This window comes from Ammospiza caudacuta, chromosome 11 (assembly GCF_027887145.1).
Source record: "Ammospiza caudacuta isolate bAmmCau1 chromosome 11, bAmmCau1.pri, whole genome shotgun sequence".
NCBI lineage: Eukaryota > Metazoa > Chordata > Aves > Passeriformes > Passerellidae > Ammospiza > Ammospiza caudacuta.
In genome coordinates, this window is record NC_080603.1 from 22,114,044 (window position 1) to 22,127,709 (window position 13,666).

Consider the following 13,666-nt stretch of genomic DNA (forward strand, 5'->3'; position numbering starts at 1 on the left):
TGGATGGATCATAGCTGATGGTAGCAACATGGAGATTATTTTACTGCTTATCTGTGATAATTTAGAACAGATTAAGCAGAACTTTGGCACTGTCTCAGAATATTATGCAGTATCCATGTACACCTTTTACTGATATATCTCAGCAGTAAAATAAATGGGCTATTCTTTCATCTAAGGAAAAGACAAGCACTCTCTGAGATTGAAGAATTATCACATTACTAAGAAAAAACTACTATTTTTATGAATGACTTCTCAAAGTAAGCACCATTCAGGACATACAGTTTTATTGATAATCTGATCTTGAAGAAATTTCTCTCTATTTCCACTTTTCATATCACTTTTAGATGAGGAAAAGGCTGGAGCATACGAGAATATACTATTCCATTACCCCAGAACAACTTCTATCTCTCTTCCCTTTTACCCTTCTGAAATGTTGTTTTTCATTTATTGGCTGCTGGATTCTTGTCATGAAACACTTTAGGTCGAAATGCAGTACTTTGTAATACTAGTTTAAATTTTGAACTAAAATTATTTCAACAGATGATCCAGATGCTGTACCTTTTCAAATCAATATTATATGTGTATGGTTGGAATCAGGCTGCAATTTATGAAACTACTAGCCATTAGTTTTACAAGAAGGTATTAAAATAAAAAATAGCTTCATAGCCAGCAGATGATCTCTGCTTATGAAACAGAAATACCATTTCCACTGTAGAAAGTTGTATCTTTTATATTGCTTTGGTTTTACGGTTAGTTTGCTACAGACAAAACCCAACCCCTGGCCCAAGGAACTGCTGGTGGGTGGGGCCATCACTCCTGTTGGTTAATTAAATCTCATTAAACCAACAAGCTTGAATCTATTTTGTTGGACTCAAATGGAAAATGGAATTGTGCTTGAGCGTGTGAGTCCTGAAGGCTTTAATACTTGAGTGTCTCAGCAAACTGGCAATGCTCTCTTTTTGACTACATTAGTAACAAAACCAGCTCTACAAACAGCCTGTTCTTGCTGGGATTTTGTAATAACTTCATTTATACTGGTTTTTGATTCATCATAATTTTTTTTAAAGTATACACAAATTTTGGCTCGCAACTTCTACATTTGACAGAATTTCTTCACGTTGTCCATTTGTATTTGAAAAGAAAGACTTCATGCTAATTTTGCAATCCTTCACTTCAGGAGATCTATTTAAAAACATTTAATTGTGCTTTTCAGTTATACCCAGTATAACTGCCTGCACATCAACATATTGGGAGACAGAACAGGAGAAAATAAAGGACAAGGGCAGAGCACAATTTCATGCACAGGATTATATTACAAAAACATCTTGAAGATTTTTATCACTGAGAATACATCGAGTTTGTCATACACAACCAGTTAAAAACTATTCAGAATGAGAATTTCAAGTAAAGACTATCTGCCACTGGTATCAGATTTTCACAGCACATCTGCAATGAGGAAATCAAAGAGCAGGGATTTGAAACAGGCCCAGCCACTCCTCTCAGTGCCACAAAATGTAAAATGCAAGAAGAGAATTCCATGGTGCTGCACATTGAAATCTGAAGTTTCAGCTGTTTCTTTTGGCTCTAGACCAGGATTTGAGGGCTAAACTTAAATAAGGGCAGACATTAGTTTGTGCTTAATTTGTACTCTTAGGTTCCTTCAGGCATCCCATCGCTCAGCTCAGGATGTAATATGTTGGTTCTTAGGAGCTTTTTCCCAGGACACACAGCTTTATGCATTGTCTAGATGTTTAATTTTGGTCCTATTCTTCCCCCTCTGGATGGCTCCAATCTCAGGAAATGCTCAGCATCAAGAGCACGGCTGCAGAAAAGTTCAGCCATCACTCTGATGCCAAAATAGGTGCCCACGTTTAAAGACAAGATTAAAACCACTATGGATTGAGCTAAGTCTCCCAAGGAAATCTGTCATTTTAAAATTCCTTAAGACAACCCAAAGTCTTGAAAATTTGATTTTGAATTCAGGACTGAGCTCATGAAGCAAACTTCAGTGTCTGTAAACTTCAGCATCTGCAATGCAATCGTAGCTATGTAACGGAACAATATTAAAAAAATGTCAAGAACACACTGTACAACTGTACCCAAAGGAAGTTATTCCTATGGTCTAAAAACTAAAACTAACAAAGAAACATCCACTTTAGCAGCTGTCTTTCCCCAGGTCTTTCTGCAAGTTGTTTGCAAAACCAGCTAATTAACTCTTAGTACAGAAAAACTATTTAGATTCCTTGTCACTTGAGCATATAGTAAAGTCCCACTGACTGAACCTCATATTCACTCAAATGTAAATTGGAATACACTAAATTATAAAAAAAAAAAAAAGAAAAAAGAAAAAAGTAGTTACTACATTATTGCTAGTAAAAACTTCATGTTTTAAGAGGAATGCACTGGGGAAAGAACTGTCTGATTTGACATCTTTGTCAAAAGATCTGTAGACAGAAAGGAGCTCCTACAGAGAGCTGCTACAACAGACAAGGCACTTTTAGAGTACCCAGAGGAACTATTCCTCCAGAATGCTGGCATCTTCTTTAAAGAAAAATTCATCTTCCTTGTAAAGCCACCAATTCAATACATGTGTGCCAATAACAAATGCCCCACGGTAGTACTGGTGCTGAAGAATGGATTAATAAAATTAGAGTCTGATAAACTCAGTAACTAAGTGTGTGAAGAAGAGGGTAGTGGGAAACAGGGGAATATTCAAAGAGCCCCAGGCATATTCCTACCTATTAGAGAAGCAAGCTTCAGATTTGGGTTTTTTTTTTTGTTTGTTCAGATTTAAACTTGTTGGATTTCAGTGGTTGAATACAAATCAAATTATTACCTGATTCTATAAACATATGTATTGACTTTCCTTAAAAAATGCATGCACTTGTCCAATTGTTTGACATCCCTCACAGCAACTTATATTTTTGAAGTAAAAGCAAAGGATGTACAATACTCATTACACAGTAGAAAACCACTATTGGGCAAACTGAAAACAATCTTTTGACTTGTGCAATAAATACACAGTAGCTTCTTTGTACAGTCATGATCATCAACCAGGAGACAAAACCTCCACAAAAAAAATAAGACACCTGTCACTAATCTCTTTGCTGAGATCCTGTCACCAATGCAGATAGAGCTGCAGTCAGATCTGAACCAAAACAAGGCATGGCAAAGGAAGGAATTGCTGTGGGAAATGTAACTTCTTTCCAAGGCAGGTGACTCCCATTAACACAGGCACACACGTGGCCTCAGCACAGAGAAGAAAAAATGTTCAGCTGGTCACAGCCAGCGGCTGAAATTTCAGCAAATCCCAAATATTTGTTGTATTGCACCTTCAGAAATCTTGCTCCAGCTTTGAAATGTTCCAGTCTTTGTCTACAGTGCCAAACAAATCAGATTTTTCAAGTTCATTCTGTATTCAGGTGAGGAAATGAAGTAGTTACTCAGTTACTGTAAGTACCACTTTTGACTCATAGTATTTTATTTTCTCGTATCTAAAATAGGGATTAAACAATGTTTCCTCTCACTCCTACCTATCTTCTTTTGGCTTATTCAGATTGCTGTAATTTGCAGTAAAAAGGGTGTTCCATGAGATGTACAAACAGCATCAATCTTGGCTTCCCATCTAAGATTTAGGATGAGACATTATGTATCAGCTTATGTGTTTATCCTGTGGTTTGATTGGATCAGACAGAGCTGACACATTTGCTTCCTTCACTTAAACTCCAACTCAAGTTTGAACAATGATGCAATGCTTTTTTTTTTCCTTTTACTGACATTTGCAGACAAAGCTTGAGAGTAGCCAAGTACAATTTAGGTCTAACAGAGGACTTCAGGAACTAATGGTTTCAAAGTGCAATAAACATTTTGACAGAAACCAATTATAACTTTTTAAAAGAACATACAGTCTTATTGCAAAATCAAAAATACTTAAGGAATGTAGAAATAATTTTCTGTTTTCAGTCAGAGGACTGAACGGGTAAGAATGTTCACAGACAATCCACGGGGATGCTTTCTAAACATGCATGCTGCTAAAGGCTACTATATTTTTTTTTTATTTTCCTCTTATTCATTGAAACTACAGCACATGGTTGTTCTGATATTTTCCTAGTTGTCAGAGTTCTCTAAGCTGAAAGCATTACATTCCAGTGACTCAAAAAAAAAAAAAAAAGCTCAGAAACAATCTTGTAATAACAGAGCCTTGACATCTTCCCACAACCTCATGAATATATGTCACAGGAGGAAATGTAATTAGTTCTGTCCTGCAATAATTCTTCCATTTTTGAAGGAAGCACATTAGCATATCAGCAGAAAAGATATGGAAAATTTTAGAGGGTAGGGGAATGAGCTGTTTTTTAATACCTGACTTAACCAAGTAGAGCTGTGTTGCCTGGTACAGCTGGTTCATCAAATTTTTACCAGGGGTTCTGCAATTTCAGCTTATTTTTATTACCTAGTCTTTATCCATCAGAGTTCAAGTATGAAGTGCAAGAGTCCTTGAGGCTACTTGCTTTTAGGAACAAAGAACTACTGAAAAATTCCAAGCATATCTCCTCTAACTAGGCTGAAGCAGATAGAGAATATGCTGTCTGGCAAACACAGTGTGACTGTCTGTCAGAAAACCTCATGTCTTTAGCAGAAAAGTCACTTCTCTCATATCTAATGCTGAGAAAATCCCCAGACAGCTTTTTTTTTTCTCCTTTTGAATGTTGTTACTTTCCTATTCACCACAATTAATAGAATTAATTACTAGTTAGAATTACAAAGTTACTGTACCAGGTTATATCACCAGATTTGCTCTTGCTTTTATTGCTGCTGACAACAGCCAGAGAATAAAACACCCATTGGTAGAAGGAGTTTTCAGCAGGTTTGTATTTACCCTCTGCTTGAACTGGATTATATGTTCTTTCATGCACAAAGGCTAAAGGTAAAACAAAGAGTCTCACTTGTGTGCTTTAGAGAATATGTGCTAAATCAAACCATTACTGTGAAATACGGGGGGCCTGTGCTGCTTTGCAGGAAAACACAAAATTTGGGGTTTGTTTGTATTCACAGTGTCACCACAGACAGTAGAGTTGTGTTTTGAACATCTTAAACACCATCAAACCATAAATACCAGTAAGATTTCCAGAGCCAGTATATGAGATGTTGGTGAGAAAAAAAGGCAAATTATTTAACTTAGGGAGTGACTAGAGCAGCTGGCACATTGCACTGCACCTATGCTGCTCCATCACCTTGGGGCAGATGAGAGCTCAGATAAATAACATGAATTGCTGCCAGCCTTCTCAGCCCAAACCCCATGGTTTTGTGTGTGACAGGGCACACAAATGGCACCCTAGATATTTCTGGTAGATTCACAACAAGGTCAAACTCCACATGTAAAAATTCAGTATCAAGAGTAGACTGAAATGTGGATATTGATCAGGCCCCCAACTTGGTCCTCGCTTCACACACTGAGACCTGTTCTTCTGCTTTGTTAACCACACCCAGCATCTGTCACCTATCCCAGTCCATATTCCTGCTTGTTAACTGGGGGCTTGAATAATTCATTTTTAAAAGAACAAAATCCAAAGAGACGTGAGAGTTCTGCTGGTCTGTGCAGAACTTGTGCCTTTGATGAAGAGACTGGGAGGTGATGGCAAAGTGTGGCACGTGCAACTGAGGAGAGGAATTTTAAAAATTGCATCGAACAGAATACATCACTGAAGAAAGCTAACTGGAGAAATCACCTGTGAAAATGGACACCCAAAAATGCCACATTTTGGTGGTGGAAATCAGAGCATAAAGGAGAAATTTCCAGACTGCACGCCACACAGTGACGTGGGGGAAGGCTGCCATGTATCTGCCTGGGCCTTGCAAGGACAAAGGGTTTTCTAGGATATGAGATATTTTCAGATGCATCAAGACTTCTGTTTGCTCAATGAGATGAGTTCTCCACACACCAAAAAAACTCTTTAACACTTTAGCTGCTGAAATTCTGACTGGAGTAATATTGTGTCTCTGCTGCTCAAACAATTCTGCCAAATCCTCTATCTCCACACAGAGGCAATTTCTAAATGAAAACAGAAAATACCTCAATGGAATGTACAGATGTAGAGATGCCTCAATGCAGAACCTATTGGCATGCCCAGGCACAACCTTTTCCAGAATGATCTGATTCCCAAAAGGGCCCAATACAGTAGGAATAACACAGGAATATGAATGTACTCTGTTGAAATACTTACACCAGGAATAATATGCTGTTAGAAATGCCTCTGATAAAACTCTGCCACACAGACATTCTGTTCACAGTGCTATTCTACAGATTCAAAATCCCAAAAATCTTTGGGATTTTAAGAGTTTGAAACCTTCATGTTAACTTAGATATGTTGTGTTATCTTGGCATGAAAAAAAACCCCAACAAAAACAAACAAATACCCCAAAATCAAAAAAATAAACAAACAAAACCAAGCTCATTTGCAGACACCATGGAGGAAGATTAAAATACTTGGCAGAGGTAGCATGCACCACGCCACAGGTTTTCATTTTCAAAAAGATTACAGTGAAAGAAACTACCAAAGTTATGGATATCACTGCACTGCCAATTTCAAAGAGTGTTCCCTATATTAGAAAATTAATGGGACTAAACACAGGTAAATGGGAATATATATCCCTTCCATGCTTCAAAGGAACAGACCAGTATGATCCTGTTAGAAAATGTCACAAGTCAAGATTCTTGTGCTGCACCTTATCTGTGGTCAAAATGTGAATTTCATGTACCAACAGTCCAGCAGTCTCTTCCTTACACTTGCATACTTTTCATTCCATTTGCTTCAGGAACAGGACCTGCCACACTAAAATCCTGTTTCCCTAATGGGGATGAAGGGCTTCAAATCAACACAAGCTTTTCTATCAGCCTGAGTGGCCATACAAGCAAAGCAATTTGTGAGTGATATGCAGTGAAAAATAAGAATAAAAAGCTATAGTTTCAAATGAAGCATTTGCATGTGAAACTGCTTTCATCACACAAGCTGACCAATGGAAAGAATATTCCCAATGTGGATCCCAGTGAAGACAACTTCAAAATTTCTAACTATATTGAAAGGTTTCACAGGGAAATGGAATTTATTTAAAAATTATTAGCAAATTTAAGAGGAAAGTATGTATAAATGAGATCTCCATTTCTCTTACCTTTGCAATGGTCTCGTGCAGGCTGAAGGAGGGATCCAGTTCTTCAGTTTTTGTTGCATGTACAGGAAAAAGAGCTTCAGAGAGAAAGCTGGAATTCTGTGAGAAAGAAGAAAGGGGCTTTTTAGGATTTCACACTGATTTCCTCTTTCAATTGGTTATTGAATTTTGTTGATGGATTGAGAAATCCTTCCAATCTTTATTAAATTTTGATGATTATGACACTTATTTCACTGATCTCATTGACTGATTCCAAGCCCCTGAAAAAGGCAAAAAACCTCTATGTCTTATGACTTTATTTCTGGAATGGCAGTTGTCTCTGTAATTATGCTTCCCACAGCAGCTAAAAATTTTGCCTACCAGGAGAAAAAAAAATACATATATCCACACAGCTTTATTCTGAGCTAAGAAGCAATCAGACATCTTATTAACTAAGTTATGATTTAAGTCTTCAGGAGAAATGTAACCACAATAATGAAGGAATACTCTTTTATCTTTTGCAACCATCCTACTTCTCTATCCAGTGAGTCCATCTACACAATAAGGGATTTTTTGTCAACTCCCTAAAATTATATACTGTATGTTAACCAGTCTATTAACACCAGACAATCGAATATATTGTTTGTACAGAACGTTCATCTCTTCTTGTACTCTAAAAAAAAGACATTATTTGCACATTTGTCATCACAAGAAAACAAGAAACCAATAACAAGGAGTGGACTGGAAAAAAAGGCAAAGCCATATGAAACAAACCTCTAAGCCTCAAAGGTGCCCAGTTGCCTAAAGCAGGAATTACATTACATTGCTGGTAAATTTGCTTGTTGAATTTTTCTATAAATTAATGCCGTCGTGATCAATATTCCATCAACGTTTCCATGCATTTCTAGGAGATTATTTCGGGTAGCAAACTCCCACCACTTTCTTAAAAAAATTATATATATAATTAGCATTGCATCATATAAATTTTTGTGATCAGTGATGCATCTGTGTGTTGCATAACTTGTCACAGAAACATCACAAAAATAAATGAAGTAATTTTTTCTTTCAGAATTTTTTTCTTTCAGATCTCTGGCAGAAGATGCACAGTCATTTATTACAAAGATTAAATACATACTTCAGCATTAACTCATAACTATCCATCTTTGTTTCAAGTTTGCACAGCAGTTTACAGAGCTGTGCCACTTGACTGGGGGGCTGCTGAGGAACACCCTCATTCTGCTGTGGTGGGGCCAATGCTGCTCATCATCAGTCACATAAATGCAATCAATAACTGAAAGAGAGTTGCATCATTTATAGTCACTCTTGAATATCTCACTGAGAGTCAGGGAAGGGAGTGATTACCAAATTAAATTTGCCACACAAGGCCAGATTATTGCTCCATCCAGAAAAATGTCTTTAGAATCTCAAGTTTGGTGAATCCTCCCTGGAAAGCAGGGATGCACTGCTCACCTGGCTCCTCTCCCACCCCACTCCAGACCCTACCTGGGCCAGGTGAACCAGCAGCCTCTGCCTTTGGAAGAACTCAGCTTACACAGGCAACGATCAGCAAATGACCAAAAACGACTTGGACATCACAAGTGATGAGTTGTTTTGCTCATGAAGGAATCAAGTCCCTGCTTGCAAAGATCTTGAAGAGAATTGCTGTTTGAAGTAACTTGCTGACATCTGAAATCATCCTGCTGTGCACTTGTAAAAGTAAATGTTTAAAACATCTGTGACTGCTTTGTTTCCTTTTTTTCCCCCTCATAACAAGCTCCTCTATAAAGAACAGCTAGAAAGGCCAACTTTGTTTCTCTTGCCTTTTGCTGTTTTTCAAGTACTATACTCACTAGAGAAAGCTGCATCAGCTTCCCAGGGAGCACATGGCAGAGAGAAGGTCCAGATGATGTTCCAAGAGCACCTCTCAGCATTTAAGAGCAAGACCAACACTTTCCACTAGCTGGAAACTGAATCACACTTCTCTGTCGTTGTTTCACCAAGCTCACAACAACTGAGTGTTGTGTTTTGGCTTTTGTTGAACAGCGATTTGCTAAGCAAATTTCTAGTAAATGCACACCAAGAGAAGGACTTGCTAATCCAGAAATATTAAAACCAACTGTGTTATTCCTTTATGCTTTTCAGCCACAGTAGGAGCTGCAGCTGCAGTTGTTGTCCTCGTTCTCTCCCACACTCACCTCCTAAACACAAATCATCACCTCTGCCCCAGCCAGGCAGCAGCATCACCCTCACCTTCTTCAGAGGGCAGTCTTCAATGCATTGTGAATGCTCTGGAGATAATATCAAAATATGTAAAAACCTTTTCAAGGTCAGACCACTGTGAAACATCCTAAATTTAGGAGGCCCAACTTCCACTAGTGCTTTGAAAATTTTCACCTTTGGCTTTCATCACATTCCGTTAATTTTTCTTTAAGTTCATGGCTATCCAAATGGATTAAGAAGATTTTATCTTCTGATATGAAGTTATGCTTTTATCAAATAAAATTTATAATCTACAAAGGATCACCGCAATAATCCTTGAATTCCCAATGAAATTATTTGGTATCTCTATGAACTCTTCAGAAGAGAAATGAACAAGCATGACACATATTTGGAAGTGAGTTTCCTTTGTCTCGTGTTCCTTTTGGAATGATCAGTTAACCTGGTATTTTCAATACTCATTTAATGAAGCATTCTGTGAAATTAGAACGACATTGATGTTCTACTTTTCAAATAATGGGTCACTTCTGATTAAACTTCGATTGAACATTCAACTTTCAATCTTAAAACAAATTGCCTCCTTTTCTTTTTAATTTGAACCCAATTTCTTGCTGCCCTCGGGTCTTGTGACAGTAATTAATTGATTTATGAATCAATTAAATGGAGATCGAAAATGCAGGCTAAAATCTCTTAAAACCCCAAATCTGGCTTACTCTTGCTTATTTATGATGGACACTTGCACTAAAATTCACTTCTGATTTTCTAAACTCATTTTTCTAACTTAACTTATCCTTCCTTAACTAATTAAGTGAACAAAATGTTTCACCATCTAAAGGTACTAAATTCACCATCCCTTGTGTACTGTCTTATACCTTCAATTTATATGCCACCTTTCAACCAATGCATTTTAAATCACAAATAAAACCCCACAGCACTTCTGGTGATTTAATGAAAAACAGTAAATACCAAGACATGCTTTAGAGATCAATTTTCCTGTTATTAAATTTTAAAAAATGAAAATATCAAATTTTGCCACACATTGTCTTAAAACTGGAATTATTTCTGTAAATACATGTGATTTTTTTTACTAGCTGAATTGAGAAGAGATTCTGTTTTCTTGACTATTACTTGAGAAACTGTAAAATTACCAGTTAGAGAAATTGTGAATTTATGTACCCAAATTATGTAGGCAATAATTCCTTAATATGCTCTCATTCCACACTCAAACTGATTTTTCTTGCCTGCTGAATGTTCTCCAGCTTTTACAAGAAGACCTCCTTCTGTTCTTAACAGAAGGAATTATTATTATTGTGAATAATACACAAATATACAGATATTATTATCGTGAATAATACACAACTATCTCCAGAAATAATTTTTCTGGGGGTGGGGGGAGGAGTGGGAGGTGAGGGGAGGCTTTTTTGTTATTTGTTTGTTTTTAAACTAACAGGCAGTGGAGGTTTCTCCACTCAGCAACAAAGATGCTCAATCTGGAAAAACAATCTTTAGACTAAAGTTCTTTATCCAGTTTGACTCCACCCTTGTTAACATTTGTCAGAATTGTCCATACTCAGGCCTTCAACACTTCACAATATTCGTGGCACCAATTTTATATTGCACAGGAGACAAAAGAAGGCACCAGGAAAGGTAAAAACAGAGAGGAAGCAAGTGAGAGCAGAAATACTTCTGAAATTTGTACAGGTGGGCAAGAGGTATCAATGTGTTAATCTTACACTGCTAAAGCCTGCAAGGCAAATACACAAAAGAAGGACGTAAAGCAAGAGGAAAATGTTTATTTTCTTCATACAGACCAAAGAAAAATGTCTAGAAGGTGAGAATTTAGGGGTTGCTTTTGCTGCATCAGGGCTGACACTGTGCTCCGTTACCCGCCCAGTATAAATAAATACATGCTGTGTGTGTTCCATGAGCTATTAACCTGTTTCACTCTTTCTGCATTTTTGTAGTGCAACAGCACAAAAAGTAGAATTGCAGAAAACTGAGGGATCCACAGAAATGTGCATTGTCTGGCCACTGAAACACAAAGTAGACACTGCACATCTTCAGAATCTACCTGGGCACAGGTTCAGCTGGGGGGGCTGAAGTCACACAAGGCACGCTCTGAATCTGTGCAGTGCCCAGAACAGCTACCCAGGAACCCAGAGGCTTCACAGCTGCATCAGGACTTGTCTGCATCTGTATTCAACACCAGCGCCAAAAAATTGTCATAGTGTGATGGAGAAAGCCCTGCCAGGAGAAAAGATAAAGAGGGAGCAGCGAGAAGAACAAAAACACCTCTGAAATCTGCACTGCAGGCTCTCACTAATTCCTTCTTCCATTTTCCCTAAGTCAAGCAATTGGCATACGGTGTCCTGGCAGAAAATATTCAATTGCATTTCTTTGTGACAGAGCTGTTTGACCTCACCTAGGCTAAAAGGCCATCTCTTCCCCCTTTTATTTTTTTTACTGCCTGTCAGGGTGATTGAACAAGAGGTTTGACTGTAAGAAGGATCAAAAAAAGAGCAATGGAAAAGGTATCTCATAGACTAAAATATGGCTTATCATCATCTATCTGGATTACTTTTACTTTGGGAGGGTACTGCAGACTGAAGCAGATTTACTGAAAAAGTAGATTATGTAGAATAGAACAGACAGAAGCCAAAGTGTGCTTCAAATTGAATTGATGAAATAGTAACAGGGATATATGATTTCTCACTTATAAAGGCCCATAGGGCTGCAAATACACTGTAGAAGAGATTTTCTGCATCTCCATCTCATTAGCAGGCTGGCTTTACCCTTTCTAGCAAATGCTCTAGATATCTAATTAAATATCACCTCCCAAATCCACAAAGGATTATAAAATAATGTAAAAGTTTGTTTCACTGATGCAAAACACATAAAATAGGTCCATAAATTTTTTTTTATAAAGCAAAGCTCTGCAATTGCCACAGCCTAATACGCCTTCAAAGTAAGAATGCCCCTACTCTGGAAAACAGACTTGTCAGAAGGAGATTCTGACAAGAATCTTTTCTTCTGTATTTTCACCATTTCAGTTTACTGGAGACCTTTTAGAAAAGAAACAAAAGCACATCTATTTTCTGTTTGAATATTCTGGTAAAGATGTGCAGTGACCTTGCAATGCTACCCAATGCTGGACAAAATGAGCAAGGCCTGCCAAACAAGACTGCACAAGAACACAGGAGAGGCAGAATTGCAATCACTGCTGCACAAGTTATTTTATTATTCAACTCAACTGCAGCCAGAAAAAACCCCAGCCAACAGTCATAAGGAAAGGAATATAAGTACATTTCTCTCATCTCTTTTAATTTAATGTTTTCTTCCTTATGTTAGTAAGTGAATTGAAATAATCACTGTAAAGCTATAAACTCACAAACTGCAGCACAAAGAAAGCAACTTTTAGGATGTCAGGATACTTGCCTGGCTTTATTCCTCTGCAGTTTTCCCTTGTGCTTTTTACACTGAAAGCAGAATCAGCAGTTTAGGTAGGAGTGGCCCAAGTCAGAAACCTGGAACCTGACACAGGATCTTCCCAAAGTTTCACAACTTAGAAACAGGAGGCTCAGTAAGATTCAGTACATCTAAGAGAGAACAGCTTTTCTTGGATGTGCTGTGTGAAAGGTGCAAACACAATTTATAACATTTTATGATCAATTGTGAGCATTCAAATTAAGCAGAAACATGAAGTTCCAGGAAGATCACTCTAACCATGTCCTGCTGGAAGTCATGAATCCCAGTGACAATGTCTTTCACAATCAAATATTACCAATGCTTTTATTTCCTGACTCAATGCTTCCTATTTCCCTCTTTAAATTTTAGTGCTAAAAAAAAAATAAAATTTAATTACACTGAATGAAGATTTCTAATGTTAGACACTAGACAGATGTTGTGTAGGTGGGAGGCTCACCACCTTGCAGTAAGAATAAAAATTGTGTTTTGCTAAGAATACTAATGTCTTCAAGACAGTATTTATCAGAAGCCTAATTAACCAGTTCTTCAATGTCCATGATAAGATATATCAAATATTGCAAATTTTATCAGTGAGAATGCATCACTGACCCAAATCACAGCTGTCTGATTGTCCAGTGATCTTGATTTTTTCCCCCAAAAAGACAAAACTGAATGCTATACTAGTAATATCTACTGTCACAAAAGAAGTTTTGATACTTATTCCAGATATTCTCGCAGAAGATTTTTAGTTGGTCAGTTGAATGCAGCCACTCAGAAGGACAGTGGTAAAACATTACCATGAGTGCAACAGGCCATTTAATTCTCCAGAGAGAAGAGA

General features: G+C 37.5%; 1 protein-coding gene across 1 annotated transcript in view; it reads right to left on the reverse strand.

Moving 5' to 3' along the window:
* NAALADL2 (N-acetylated alpha-linked acidic dipeptidase like 2) overlaps positions 1-13,666 on the reverse strand; it is a 312,928-nt gene that overhangs the window by 45,335 nt on the left and 253,927 nt on the right. Inside the window, exon 11 of the mRNA XM_058812368.1 lies at positions 7,171-7,266. Within this exon, the coding sequence (XP_058668351.1) occupies positions 7,171-7,266 (96 nt within the window). The remainder of the gene's footprint in view (positions 1-7,170; positions 7,267-13,666) is intronic.